Here is a 15633-nt window from a genome sequence, read left to right as displayed (position 1 = left end):
GAATCAGTGAACTTTGTAATATTGCAGTACCAATGGACTTATACTGCAGGATTGTTTTTGGATATTTTTTTTTAATTTCTTTTTTTTAGAATTATTTTTATTTATATTTTTTTATAACTTTTTTTTTAAAATTTTTTATAACTTTGGAATAATGGGGAAATAACAATGCCCTTAGAAGGACAGAGCACAGGACACAGCACCACTGGACTGAACAGGACACAGCAGCACCACTGAACTCAGAAGGACAGAGCACAGGACACAGCACCACTGGACTGAGCAGAACACAGCACAGAACTGAACAGCACGAGATATAGCAGGACAGAGGACCACCTAACACAACCTCCCTCTACCCTGATCAATGCCCGAGTGAAGATGGCGGCGGCTAGCAGGGAATTTATAGAATACGAGTATCGCGAGATCCGACAGCGGGATTATGACTCAGAGCCTCGGTTTCAGTTTTGCAATTGGCGGGAATACCCGGATCCGGCTCGGATCGGCAACGTTCGGGTGGGCTCGGATTTCAGATATCCGAGCCCGCTCATCTCTAGTCATATTCCCGCTGTCGGATCTCGCGATACTCGTATTCTATAAATTCGCCGCTAGCCGCCGCCATCTTCACTCGGGCATTGATCAGGGTAGAGGGAGGTTGTGTTAGGTGGTCCTCTGTCCTGCTATATCTCGTGCTGTGCTGTGCTGTGCTGTGCTGTTCAGTTCTGTGCTGTGCTGTGTTCTGCTCAGTCCAGTGGTGCTGTGTCCTGTGCTCTGTCCTTCTGAGTTTAGTGGTGCTGCTGGGTCCTGTGCTCTGTCCTTCTGAGTTCAGTGGTGCTGCTGGGTCCTGTGCTGTGTCCTGTTCAGTCCAGTGGTGTTGTGTCCTGTGCTCTGTCCTTCTAAGGGCATTGTTATTTCCCCATTATTCCCAAGTTATAAAAAATTTTAAAAAAAGTTATAAAAAAAATAATATTTACAAAAAAAAGAAATTAAAAAAAATATCCAAAAACAATCCTGCAGTATAAGTCCATTGGTACTGCATTATTACAAAGTTCACTGATTCTGCAGTATAAGTCCATTGGTACTGCTATATTACAAAGTTCACTGATTCAGCAGTATAAGTCCATTGGTACTGCTATATTACAAAGTTCACTGATTCAGCAGTATAAGTCCAGTGGTACTGCAATATTACAAAGTTTACTGATTCAGCAGTATAAGTCCAGTGGTACTGCAATATTACAAAGTTTACTGATTCAGCAGTATAAGTCCAGTGGTACTGCTATATTACAAAGTTCACTGATTCAGCAGTATAAGTCCAGTGGTACTGCAATATTACAAAGTTCACTGATTCAGCAGTATAAGTCCAGTGGTACTCTCCTGTGCCGCATAAAAATTTTTAAAGGCTTTGCCGAGTGTGTGTGGCTTAGGGGTACGCTCTCTTGTGCTAGATATAATGGAAAACAAAAATTTGGAGGATAAAGTAGGGAAAGATCAAGACCCACTTCCTCCTAATGCTGAAGCTGCTGCCACTAGTCATGACATAGACGATGAAATGCCATCAACGTCGTCTGGCAAGCCCGATGCCCAATCTCCTAGTACAGGGCATGTAAATCCAAAAAGCCCAAGTTCTCAAAAAGAGAAACTTAAAATCATCTGAGGAGAAACGTAAAGTTGGCAATATGCCATTTACGACACGTAGTGGCAAGGAACGGCTTAGGCCTAGGCCCGTGTTCATGACTAGTGGTCCAGCTTCACCCAAGGATCTAAGCCCTCCTCCTCCCCCCCCCCCCTACAAAAAATTTAAGAGAGTTATGCTGTCAGCAACAACAACAAAACAGCAAAGAACTCTGCCTTCTAAACAGATGACATCACAAATCCCCAAGGCGAGTCCAAGGGTGTTGGTGGTTGTGAAGCCTGACCTTCCCATCACTGTACGGGAAGAGGTGACTCCATCCAGCATTTGCAGCACACCCTCTGCATATGTTGGAAGGATCACACACAGTGTAGATCCAGATTTGGATAATCAAGGTGTCAATGTTGTACACCGGGAGAAGGCTATTGATGTAGCTGGCGCTGTGGAGGAACTTGATGATGAGGATGGTGATGTGGTTATTGTAAATGAGGCACCAGGGGGGGAAACAGCTGATGTCCATGGGATGAAAAAGCCCATCGTCATGCCTGGTCAGATCATAAATTAATGAAAATGACCTGTCATCCTCAAAAACAAGAGGTATTGACACGCTCGAACTACACCCTGTATATGCTGCAGAGGATGTAGGAGCAAGCAGCTGTGCAGTGAAATTCAGACCATTTGAAGGCGGAGGTATTGTGGCCCCGGTACCAAATTGTGTACTGGGACCACTGCACTATGCAGTCCAGAAAGCTACCTCGGTGAAACGTTTTGGACTAAAAACAATATTGTGAGGTGTGAGATGTTCAGAATAGACTGGGAATTAGTGGAAATGATTGTTATTGAGGTTAATAATAGCGTAGGAGTGAAAATAAACCAAAAAACTTGATTTTAACACTTTTTATGTTTTTTTCAAAATAAATCCGAATCCAAAACCTTTCATCAGGTGTTTTGCGAAACAAATCCGAACCCAAAACCTCAAGCAAATCCGAATCCAAAACACGAGACACCAAAAGTGGCCGGTGCACATCCCTAGTAGTAAGACCAGTTGGACTTTATTAATCCCTGAGGAAGCCCACTGGCTGTTGCCACGGGCGAAACGCGTTGGAACTGTCCACCAACTATCTATATCTGTTCCCTCAATAGTGCAATTTTCTGCACTATCTAGCATGCTTGAACTTTTACATCGTTCAACCAACCACAGACACTGCTTCACGGAGATCAGCCTACAGCGTGTACATGCCTCCTCATAGCGGGACTGCTGCTTATCATTACCAAGCCCCAGTCTGCAACGTGAAGGGGAGAAAGATTCTCGCAAATCAGAAGGGCACAGAGTGGATCCACTCATCGATATCCACCATCCGCCAGGCATCTGCTCGCTTACGGAGGTAAGCGATCAATACGCATACACCACCGGCATCTCTTTCACAGGCTGCGGGACGGTCGCTGAGTGTCCGTCATATAAGTCTTATTTGGACTCTAGGTATAATTATGCACGTTTGAACATTTCATCCACTGGTTATTAGAACTCTCTTGTGCATTCATTACATACGTCTTCATCCGGTGCTATATTTAGTAGTATTATACCAAGTGCACCCTACAGCCCTGCAGTGGATTATCAGCACACGTTTATATGCAACCCTGCTCGGTGTGATTCATCGTAGCATTTATGTTTTTATGCTTATTTACCTGTACCTTGTGCAATTTGTTCTTTTACCATAATTGTGTATCAAGTTTTGTTCCGGCCGGAACGCATTGTATACCAAGGTTTATCACTATTAAAATTCCTTATACACAATCACAAGCGCCCAGAACCTGCACATATTTTCACATATATCTAATCTTTGGTTGGGAATTTGGGGATCTCCCCACACTCATTTCCAGGTTCGCATTTGGCTGCTATCCACATTTGGTGGAAGTGCAACCTATTCCGTTTTTTTCAATCCGAACACTATTATTAGTAATATTGGTGGCAGCCAAAAAATAGCATACTCCAAAACTGGATTCATACCAGCGCATCATCATTATCCCTATTTTCAGAAAAATTATTGTCCATTTTAAGATGGATTGGTTGGAGACATCCCTTCAAAGGATTCAAGCCTTTTTTGAAACCTGGGAGAGTTTCATTGAAATATTACCCACCTCTACAAAATAAAGAAGTATTTTCAGATAACTGGTAGGTATGAAACCAGAAGACCCACCAATTCAAGTATGATGTACATTACAATCAACTTAATATGTTAGCACAAACCCATTAACCCTAACTCTTCCTAATACTCCTTTGGAAGCCCCTCTTGAGTTGTTTTGTTGTATACAAACTTTATTTTTTTTTTATTTATTTTTTTTTATAATACTTTAAGCACTGTATTTTTTGGATCAGATACTTGTTTTACCTAACACTATATGGTATAATATAATAATGTTTTTTACTCAGTTTAATATAAAGTATATCCACCTCTAATTAAATAAACTAAATACTTACTGCAGTAGTTAAATATGTAACTGTTTTGTTTTAATGTGCTCTACTGATACCACTCCCCTTTCTTCCTTTCTGTATCTACAAGTTTAACCTGATCAATAAAACATGTTTGTTTTTAAAAAACAACATTGCTTGGGTACATACCATTTATTATGTGTGGCTGGATCAATAACTTATAGTACAAATTTATTTAAAGGAAACAGCACAGGGCGCTTATTTATATAATTGCAAGTGTACCTTTATTCTTTTATATTGTGTGTATTTTGGTATAGGAAATATCTTTATTTCTGAGACCAGGGAGGAAATTCGTGTTTTGTTTTAACTTTTCTAGAGGAAACCCCAATTAGGTATATGTGGGGAGGGAGTCTGTTTTGCTGATAGCAGGAAATGCTAAATAAGTCTTTTGATGTGAAGTGTCAAAGTCTGCTCTGTCCTGAAGGCCCGGTAGGGAGTCGTTATCTGTATCCTGGTTACAGTGAAAGGAAACCTCTGATCAATGTGATTTAGGATATCACAGATTGCTGCAGATTTTGTTAAGTATAAAATGCATTTAAAATCCATGTGTAAAGAACATTACATGTCCTGGTGTTAATCTTTTAATTAAATATTGCAGTCTGTGCGGAGCCATCTGATCAGGGGGCTGGCTTACTCCCGCCAAGACTAGTCTCTAAAACTGCATAAAAAGAGAGCCCTTGTACACTGAAATGTATCATTATTGTTCATGTCTCTAACCTGATCACTGGTATCTTAAAACAGAGTGAACAGTCCTTATTAGGACTACTGGAGCTAAATAAACATCACTTGCTTCAAAGATCTGCTTGATAACTTAACTTCTTCCATGCTCAATTCCTGTGACTTACAGATTAAACCCAATATCTAATCCATTTTCGGCTGTTCTGAGGTTTAGACCCAGCTTTCCAGTACCACCGCTCTGCCCGCTACCCAGCAGCTCTAGCCAGTGTGATAGGCCAGGGAAAATCCATCCACAGCAACCCTGATCCATAGAAAGAGGGGTACCAGCCCAGGTACACCAGCAACGGGGTACACTAGCAGCGACAGTTACTCAGAAGGAAAGTGGGTCTGGATGCCATTAAGGAGTCCAGTAGTGGCAGCAGCTTAAGCCCCTCCTACTGTGGGCGAATTTGGGATAAAGAAATGGAATGGTGGCAAAGTAAGCCTAGCCGGTCCCCAGCAACAACAGACAGGGTGGCATAGGTGGTCCATCCTATCACATTATAGTTACCATAGATTCCAAGGAGGAAGTAATCCATGGCAGTCCAAATAATCCCTCCTTTGTTATCTGTTAATATGGTTTTCATAGACAACTTGGGAAGTCACTCACACAAATGACATAACGAAGTAAGAAGTCAGCATTATATACCTCTCAAGGGTGACAACTTTTTTTCCTGTCTCTACTTAACTGATTAAGAATTAACTCATGGATTAAGCCATGGAGTACTCACTGACAATGAAATTATCGCTGAGTATAATTTGCTTATTTACTAGTTCCTAGAACTTATTTGTAGATATTAATGGTACATTTATTTTTTCTACATGGTGTCAGTGGTAATTTCTGTTATATTTTTTGTTGTTTTAATGGAAAAAGATGGTTTGCATTTCAGAAATATTGATGTTGTCACTATCTTCATATAAATCCAGTAACAACAATTGCAATGTTGGATGTACTTCTCTTTTAATTACTGCAACTGTTATTTTTTTGCTTCAACAGGTCACAAGCTGTGCTTGGGTGCCAGATAGTTGTCAGCTTTACACAGGCAGCAAATGTGGTGTTATCACTGCATATTTGAATCGTTTCACTAATGCTACGGTATGTTGATAGTGATTGGTTTCTTTTTTTTTTTAAATTGATTTCTGCATTCTGAGACAGAAAGGCTACAGCAACGTTCCCACTACCTTGATGGATTTGAAGACAAATTGTGATTATTGTTACATTTCTTTGCTTTGCGTCTAAAGATATCATCGTAGATTTGTAAGGCACCACAGTGCTCTGCAGTACGGTACAGTATGGCAAACATGACCTACTTAAAATAGGGACATATAAGGTAGACAAAAAAAATGCAGACATGAAAACAATGGATAGAGAGGGTCCCGCTCATGAGAGACCTTACATTGTAATTTCAAGAGGGAATAGCTGAAACAACAGGAGCTAGTGCGTCTCAGAGTAGAGATTGGGACTTTTGTGAGAGTGCATTAATGTGAGTGGTATCGGTAGGAGTAGAGTAAGCTCTAATAAAGAGATGGTTTTCCGAGAGTGTCTAAAGATTTGAAGGCTGTGAGAGAGTCTGATTGGACTTGGTAGGGCATTTCATAAGTGGGTAGCAGCACAGGAGACATCTTGTAGCCAGGAATGACAGGTTGTTATCAGAGGCATATATTAGAGCTAGATCTATGAGGTGACAAGAAGGAAAGTTTTTGATTTGAGATGTATGAAGACTTTGTATGTGGACTTTGTAAGCAAAGCTGAGCAATTTTATTTGGATTCTGGAGGACACACAGAAGGGTTTTTCAAAGTGGTAGGCAAATGTGGAGAGGTGAAAGAGTAAGATCAACCTTGCAGCAACATTTATGGTGGATTGAAGTCGGGATATATGAGTTAGTGGAGTGCCAACTAGCAGGAAATTGTACCAGTCAAGAAAGGAGATTGTGCCAGAATCGGTAAGCATTTTGGTAACATTTTTTGTAAGAAAAGCCATATTCTGGCAATATTTAAGTGGAGGTGTTTGCAACAGGGCTGGGAGAGAGACTGGCTGTGCGGAGTGCAATGGCACTAAGGCAGGCTTGGGAGCCTGCGGAAATTGCATTGTTGTGTGAGGACATTTGAGGGTAGGTGGGGACTTTGTGAGGAAGATAAGTTATGTTTTGGGCATGTTGAGATTTAGGTAGCATTGGGACATCCATGTGGATATAGCATAGAGACAGTTCATTACAGGAGATAGTATTGAAGGGGAGAGGTCAGGGCGGAGATATAGATTTGTGTTTTGTCAGCGCAGAGGTGGTACTGGAGACCTAATGAGTGAATTAGCTCTCCCAGGGAAGATGTGTACAGTTTGAAAAGTATAGGGCCAAGAACAGCCTTTTTGGGGACCCATAGTTGAAGTGGAGTGGGAGGTTGTGCCAGTGGTAGAGACAGTAAAGGAGCTGTTCAATAGGTTGGAAGTGAACCAGGAAATAACTGTTTCATGAAGGCCAATGAAGTGAAGGGTGTGTAGAATAAGAAGGGGATCGATAGTGTCATAAGCAGTTTATGTGGAATGTTTGGGGCAGAATCTTGATTGCAGAGTGTAGAAAATGGAGTGAGAGCAGAGAAAGTGAGATAGCCAATTGTACAAAATTCCCTCAAGTAGATTGGAGAGAAATAAGGCGTTAGTTGGAGAGAGAGAGGCTGGGTTAAGAGATGGTTTCTTTAGAATTAGTGAGATGAGTGCAAGGGGGATGGGAATGTGGCAGTGGAGAGAGATAGGTTGATGAGGTAAACTACAGTTGTGCATACAGTGGGTCAGAAGGAGTGGGAAATTTGGAGGGAATAAGGTCAAAGAGACTTGTTGTAGGATGAGATGATGAGAGGAGTTCAGAGACTTGGGGGGTATATTTACTAAACTGCGGGTTTGAAAAAGTGGAGATGTTGCCTATAGCAACCAATCAGATTCTAGCTGTCATTTTGTGGAATGCACTAAATAAATGGAAGCTAGAGTCTGATTGGTTGCTATAGGCAACGCCTCCACTTTTTCAAACCTACAGTTTAGTAAATATACCCCTTTGTCTTCAGTTACCACTTGAGGGTGATTGGGGAGTGTAGGAGAAGGTGGGCAGAGTGTGTGGAATCTGGCATGAGAACATATTTTGAATGTCTTTGTCTTTGAAGTAGGTGTCAAAGGCATGAGCTGTGAACGAAGAAATGGGAATAGGTGCAGGTGGGAGAAGCATCTTGATAGTGGCAAAGAGGCAACGTGGGTTAGAAGCATGGACAAATATTAGATATTTGTTTGGTCATTGAAAGGGCTGTGCTCTAAGATGAGAAGATGAATTTCTGGTGGAGGAAATCTTAGTATTTTTCTTAAACCTTTTAGAAATATAGCATATTTCCCAATGGAGCATTCTAAAGTTAGTTTATACTATACCTACACTCTACCTTGTCTTTTTAGGTGGATGGTGTTAATGGGGTTTATTTTTTTGTATTTGCTTTTAATAATCACCTTCATATTCAACTACATCACCTCCATACCTGGATATATGGATTGCTACAAAATATTTATTTATATTGCATTCCATCAATGCTGTCAGTTTGAATTAGTTCCATTGTTCTTGTGACCACATATGATTTTAAACATGTTGCTTGCATTGGAATGTTTAATAAGTAACTTTTTAATTGGTCTTTTATTTTAATTTGGTGTGTTGTTATCCATTAACTATTTATAATCTTGTGTAATGACAGGAACGGTAGATTTTACCAACACATTTAACTATACTTGTTCTCGCTGGTGATATTGCATTTATTGTGCAATTTAATCATTTATGGCCCGATTCATTAAGGAAAGTTAAGCAAAAAATTTAAGTTTTCTTACTCAAGTTTTCTGGGCAAAACCATGTTGCAATGCAAGGGGTGCAAATAAGTTTATTATTTTGCATGTAAGGAAAATACTGCCTGTTTTTTCATGTAGCACACAAATACTTGATAGCTTAATTGTGCACTGAAATTTAAAGTTGATCTAGGACATGCCCTACCCCAACTATAAATCTGCCATCATATTTTAAATTTACCTCCCCCCTCCAATGCAACATGGTTTTGCCTTACTTGCTTACTTTTGCTTAACTTTCCTTAATGAATCAGGCCCTTATTCTAAATGTTGAGTTGCCAGTGAACAAGATAGTGAGTGATTATTGAGCATTTATACTATTTGGCAATAGTTAAAAAAGCTTTGGTAATTGGCAAGATTTGGTGCATTGTTGGTGTCTGGTCTTTGCACAAGAAACAGAAATATGATGTAATCAGTTGATTTCTGAAAGGCAAGTCAAAAAGGTGATTTTGCCATCTAAAAAGTTGTCTTATTTTAATAATAGAGCATTTGTCACATTTATGGGAAACATTATTGGGATCTGGGCATTAAAGCATAGTTAAAAACTGTTTTATATAAACAGGATATGAATATATTCAGACCATTTCAAAAAAGTAAACAAAAAGAGGTAGTAATTTTATGTACTGTATACCGTACAGTATATACATGAATGACTCATTAAAATAAGGAATGGTATTGATGCCGACGCTTAGTCGCTTAGCTCCTGTACTAAAAGGCTTAAATAACACCTTCTGAAGTGATAATAGGGTGTGTAAATATATTATAAAGGCACAGTCATGCCCTTATATTAAGGTTGCATCTAATAAACAACATTCTGCCATTATAAATCTGTGAAAGAGAGGGGCATGGTGTTTAAGAGGCTACATTTTAAAGAGTATTAAAGCTATTAAACTGGCATGCGAATGAAGAACCGCCCATAGGTGTTGCATGCCAAATTTAAAAAAAAAAATGACAAATTAGGAATAATCTAAATTTCAAAATCTCACCATTTTTTTCTACTTTCTTTTTTGCAAAAGTCACCGTTTTTCTGTGTTTTTTGGGGGAGAGCATAACTCAGTGTACATGAGGTTTAAAGACTTGGGGTTTGTTTTATAAGAAAGTTATTATGACTGAGGAGTGCCTTTGAGGGTTTAAAATTTAGAGAAAGTTATAGTTTTTTTACAATTTGGTAAAATATGCCACATTTTAAAGATAGGGGATTTCATAACATTGCGCATGTCATTTAGAGGTGTGTGCTGGGTGTACTCAGACTGGCTTCACTTGAGAGCAAAACCATGGCTGAGTCTCTGGCTAAGAGATTTTCATCTCTGAGCTGAAGAAATTACCCACATTTTCTAGTCACAGGGGGGCTTGTTAGTGTTTTGTGGATATGGGAGGGGCACACTGTAGTACTATTAGCCCAGGCACTGCTCTCAATTGAAAGTTTAATCTCTCCCTGTGGTGCCAGAGACTGCTGTTAGTGAATCCATTGTAAACTTCCCACCCCTCAGTGACATCAGTTAATTTATTCACTGCACTGAGCTGGGGGTAAGAACGTTCTTGCCAACTTTTCCTCGCTGGCATCAGGGAGATCCCGGGTGAGGTGGGTGTGCGGGGACAGTGCTTGATGAATTGCATCACTTTTGGCCCTGCCCCCTAAATGATTGTCACAATTTTGGCCAATTACAGCAGGGGGCGGGGCTAAGATGACATAATATTTGCGTCATTAAGCAGCACCCCCGCCACTTATCTATTGCGGGGGCAAGAACCGGGAGGTCTCCCAGAAATGCGGGAGTCTCCCCGACATTACGGGAGAGTAGGCAACTATGCGTTAAAGAAAATCAGCTAATGAATCTCTAGAGACTGTCTCCATTACTGAAGTCATATTGTCTTACCTGTCAGTCTTTGATTAAATCTTGGTCTCCTCGAAAATTGCCAGATGGCGAAGCCAACCACGTCCTGTACTGGCTCAGCATCAGGGAGAATGCCAGACTCTTCAGGGAGTGAGGGAGATCACCCCTATTTTAGGGAGTCTCCCTGACATTCAGGGAGAGTTGGCAAGTATGGGTAAGAAATTCAAAAGTGCTTTGTGGTACTTGGACTGATCACACTCAGTGGTGATCACAGCAGGGAGTAGATGTGAGGTATCTGGACATTAGCATCTGACATGTCCCTCTTTACAAGAGACATGTGCTGGAGAGAAGCTGCAGATAATCTATACACACCCACTTCTCATTGCCTGCTGTGGGCTGTGTTTTACTCATTGGTTCAGCAGCAGAATGTAGTGTTTTCACACACACTGCTCCTTCCCAGTGTTGTGCTGTACTGCTGTGTGAGAACTCTGCTGCTGAAACCATGGAGGGTTAACTCACAGCTAATCTGACAGTCTGTTTCATCACTTCCTGTCTTGGAGGACTTTTCTGACAGAATCTCTGTAAAAGTCTGTCTGCTTTTACTGGGCACCAGCATCAACAAGGACTCAAGACCACCACTGCCTGCTAGATCATACAAACATACATACATACTGCACCCTACCACTCCCTTTCAGAACATATATTTTGCACTCCATCACTGTGTGCCAGAACAGACATACATACTTCATCCTGTCAGAATATGCATGCATGCATACATACTGCACGGAGCCACAAACTGCCAGAACATGCATGCATACATACTGCACGCCGTCACTGACTGCCAGAACATGCATACATACATACATACATACATACTGCATGCTGCCACTGACTGCCAGAACATGCATGCATACATACTGCACACTGCCAGTGACTGCCAGAACATGCATGCATACATACTGCACGCCGCCACTGACTGCCAGAACATACGTGCATACTGCACACCGCCACTGACTGCCAAAACATACTTACATACATACTGCACCACATTGCTGTCTGCATGAACATAAATTCTGCACCCCATCACTTCCTGCCAGAACATATACATACATATATTCTGTACCCCACCACTGTCTGCCACAACAGACAGACCCTACCACTATCTGCCAGAACATACATACTGCATCAATGGCTGCCAGAACATACATACTTCATCCCATCACAGCCAGCCAGAACTTGCATACTGCACCCCACCATTGTCTGCTAGAACATACATATGCACCAATGCCTGCCAGAACATACATACTTCATCCCATCACTGCCTACCTGCACATACATGTGTGACATGTGACAAAAGCTGGTGCGCAGGGAGTGACATTTGAAAGATTCGTTGGTGCAAAGGGGGTGACAAGTGAAAATAGAGCTGGTGAGAATGGGGTGTCAAGTGAGAGACACTGGTACATAGGAGGTAACATGAGATAAAAGCTGATTTATGGATGGTAATTTATATAAGTGTGTATGCAAGTTTGGAGCTACATACTCATACTTGCCAATTTTTCCGGGAGACTCTCGAAATCTGGGTCAGTGTCCCGAACTCCCGGGAGAGAGAGCAATTCTCCCGATTCCCGACAGGCTGCCCCCCGGACCTCCCGGGACACGAGCTGAAATTGTTGGCAACTATGTACATACTAGAGCCTGATTTGTGAATGTACCGATATATGGCTAAACAGAACCTCATGTTGAGGATTTAGTATTTACTAGTGCATAACTGAAGTTTGAGCATCAGTACTCTCCCTTATTAACTGAGGATTTGGTAAACCAGCTGGTTACTTCATGCAATAAGACCTTATCCAATTGAGGACCTTACACAAACACACGCACACACACACACACATATATGTGTGTGTGTATATGTGTGTATATATATATATATATATATATATATATATATATATATGTATGTATGTATGTGTGTGTGTGTGTGTGTGTGTGTGTGTGTGTATATTAAGGGTGTGCACGGCCACTTTTGGTGTTTTGGGTTCTGATTAGCTTGAGGTTTTGGGTTCTGATTTGTTTTGCCAAAACACCCCACGAAAGGTTTTGGTTCTGATTTCAGGTTTTGGGTTCTGATTTTTTTCTAAAAAAGCATAAAAAGTGCTAAAATCAATTATTTAGGTTTTTTTCACTCCTACACTATTATTAACCTCAATAACATTCATTTCCACTAATTTCCAGTCTATTCTGAACACCTTACACCTCACAATATTGTTTTTAGTCCAAAAGGTTGCACCGAGGTAGCTGGATGTCTAAGCTAAGCGACACAAGTGGGCGGCACAAACACGTGGCCCATCTAGGAGTGGCACTGCAGTGGCAGACAGGATGGCAGTTTGAAAAACTAGGCCCCAAAGAGCACATAATGGCCAAAAAACAGGTGCAAGCTGGAATTGTCTTTGGGCCTTCCCACCCACCCTGATGTTGTTGAAATAGGACATGCGCACTTTAACAAACCAATCATTTCAGCAACAGGGCCTACCAAACTACTGTGGCTGAAATGATTGGTTTGTTTGGGCCCCCACACCAAAAAAGCTGTTCATCTCTCCCTGTACTAACTAAACTGGCTCTACTGAGGCAAGATGTCGTCCTCATCCTCATCCTCTGATTCCTCGCCCCCTTCAGTGTGTACTTCCTCATCCACACACATTATCAATTCGTCCCCGCTGGACTCCACAACCACAGGTCCCTCTGTAGTCTCTGGATGGCAGTGCTGTTCTTGATTGAAGAATTGATAATTCATTTTTATGAACATCATTTTTTCAACGTTTTGCGGAAGCAACCTCCTTCGCCGCTCACTGACCAGGTTCCCCGCTGCACTAAAAACTCTTTCCGAGTACACACTGGAGGGGGGACAACTCAGGTAAAATAGAGCCAGTTTGTACAGGGGCTTCCCAACTGGCTTTTTTTCCTGCCAGTAAGAATATGGACTGTCTGACATGTCTACTTGGATGGTGTCGGCAAAGTAATCCTTCACCATTTTTTCAATTGTGACAGCATCCAATGCAGCGATAGTAGACATGTCTGCAATGGTTGGCAGGTCCTTCAGTCCGGACCAGATGTTCTCAGCATCCCTGCCAGCGGGTCTTTTAGGAAAACTGAGCTTTTTCCTTGCAGCCACAGGTGTTGAAGTAAATTGCGGAGCTGTTGGCATGTCACGGTCCTCTTCAGAGGACAATCTCCTGACCAGCAGGTCTTTGCACCTCTGTAGACTTGTGTCTGCCGGAAACAGAGACACAACATACGCTTTAAACCGAGGATCCAGCACGGTGGCCAGAATGTATTCCTCTGACTTTAAAAGAGTGACCACCCTAGGATCCTGGCAAAGCGTACAAAGGGCTTCATCCACAAGAGCTACATGCTTGGTGGAATCGCAATGCTTTAACAGCTCCTCCCTCACTTTCTCCAGCTGCTTCTGCAACAGCCTGATCAGGGGAATCACCTGACTCAAGCTGGCAGTGTCGGAACTGACTTCTCGTGTGGCAAGTTCAAACGGCTGGAGAACCTTGCACAACACGGAAATCAGTCTCCAATGCGCTTGACTAAGGCGCATCCCCACTCCTTTTCCTATGTCGTAGGGGGCTGTGTAGGCTTGAATGGCCTTTTACTGCTCCTCCATCATCTGCAGTATATAGAGGGTGTAGTTCCAGCGCGTCACAACCTCTTGTTTGAGGTGATGGCAGGGCAGGTTCAGCCTTTTTTGATGTTGCTCGAGTCTGCGGTAGGCACTGGCAGAATGCCGAAAGTGTCCAGCAATTTTGCGGGCCACCGCAAGCATCTCCTGCACACTCCTGTCACTCTTCAGGTAATGCTGCACCACCAAATAAACGGTGTGGGCAAAACATGGGACGTGCTGGAAATTGCCCATATGTAATGCCCGCACAATGTTACTGGCGTTGTCTGACACCACAAATCCCCAGGAGAGTCTAAGTGGGGTAAGCCACTGAGAGATTATTTCCCTCAGTTTCTCTAAGAGGTTGTCAGCGTTGTGCCTCTTATTAAAACCGGTGGCACACAACATTGCCTGCCTTGGAACGAGCAGCCGTTGTGGAGATGCTGCTACTGATGAAGCTGCTGCTGTTGCTGCGGAAGGCGATGCATCTACCCAGTGGGCTGTCACAGTCATGTAGTCCTTCGTTTGCCTTGACCCACTTGTCCACATGTCGGTGGTCAGGTGGACAGTGGGTACAACCGCATTTTTCAGAGCACTGAGGACACTTTTTCGTACTTCTCTGTACACTTCGGGTATCGCCTGCCTAGTAAAGTGGAATCTCAACGGGATTTGGTACCGGGGACAAAATACCTCCATCAACCGTCTAAATCCCACTCCACTGATGGCGGACACCGGACGCACATCTAACACCAACATAGCTGTTACAGCCGCAGTTATCCGCTTTGCAATAGGGTGACTACTGTCGTACTTTGTGGTCATGGCAAACGACTGTTGGACGGTCAACTGTTTGGTGAAAGACGTAGCGTTCTTGCGACTTCCCCTCTGGGAAGATGACCGACTACCAGCAGCAGCGGCAGTAGTAGGTGTACCGCTGCAGGATTCCTCAGATGAATCCCGTATTGAAGAGGACTCAGTCTGGCTGGTGACATGGCCTGCAGGACTAAATCTGATGGAGATCGTAGAGGAAGTTGACGAGGAGGGTGTTGGTGGTGTGTATCCAACAGGACCAAGGGATTTAGGTGTCCCTGGACTGATGAGGGTCCTAGCCACAGGTCCTGAACTAAACACTGAATTATGAAGGTTCTTCAGGTGACGTATAAGGGAGGATGTCCCTAGGTGGCCAAGATCCTTACCCCTGCTTATTTGAGCTTTACATAAGCTACATATGGCCATACATTTGTTGTCCGGATTGCGATAAAAATAACTCCAGACAGAAGAGGTGGATTTTTTGGTCTTCTGACCAGGCATGACGATGGGCTTTTTCATCCCATGGACAACAACTGTTTCCTCCCCTGGTGGCTCATTTATGATAACCACATCAGCATCCTGCTCGTCAAGTTCCTCCTCAGCGCCAGCTATATCAATATCCTCCTCCCGGTGTACAA

At 42.5% G+C, this 15633-nt stretch overlaps 1 protein-coding gene across 1 annotated transcript in view; it reads left to right on the top strand.

Moving 5' to 3' along the window:
* The window catches only part of LYST (lysosomal trafficking regulator), a 461445-nt gene that overhangs the window by 383925 nt on the left and 61887 nt on the right, over window positions 1–15633 (top strand). Inside the window, exon 46 of the mRNA XM_075200948.1 lies at window positions 5827–5925. Within this exon, the coding sequence (XP_075057049.1) occupies window positions 5827–5925 (99 nt within the window). The remainder of the gene's footprint in view (window positions 1–5826; window positions 5926–15633) is intronic.

Source organism: Mixophyes fleayi, chromosome 3 (assembly GCF_038048845.1).
Source record: "Mixophyes fleayi isolate aMixFle1 chromosome 3, aMixFle1.hap1, whole genome shotgun sequence".
In the NCBI taxonomy this organism is placed as follows: domain Eukaryota; kingdom Metazoa; phylum Chordata; class Amphibia; order Anura; family Limnodynastidae; genus Mixophyes; species Mixophyes fleayi.
Note: the sequence above shows the minus strand (reverse complement) of the source record. Positions and strands in the feature narration are given on the sequence as shown.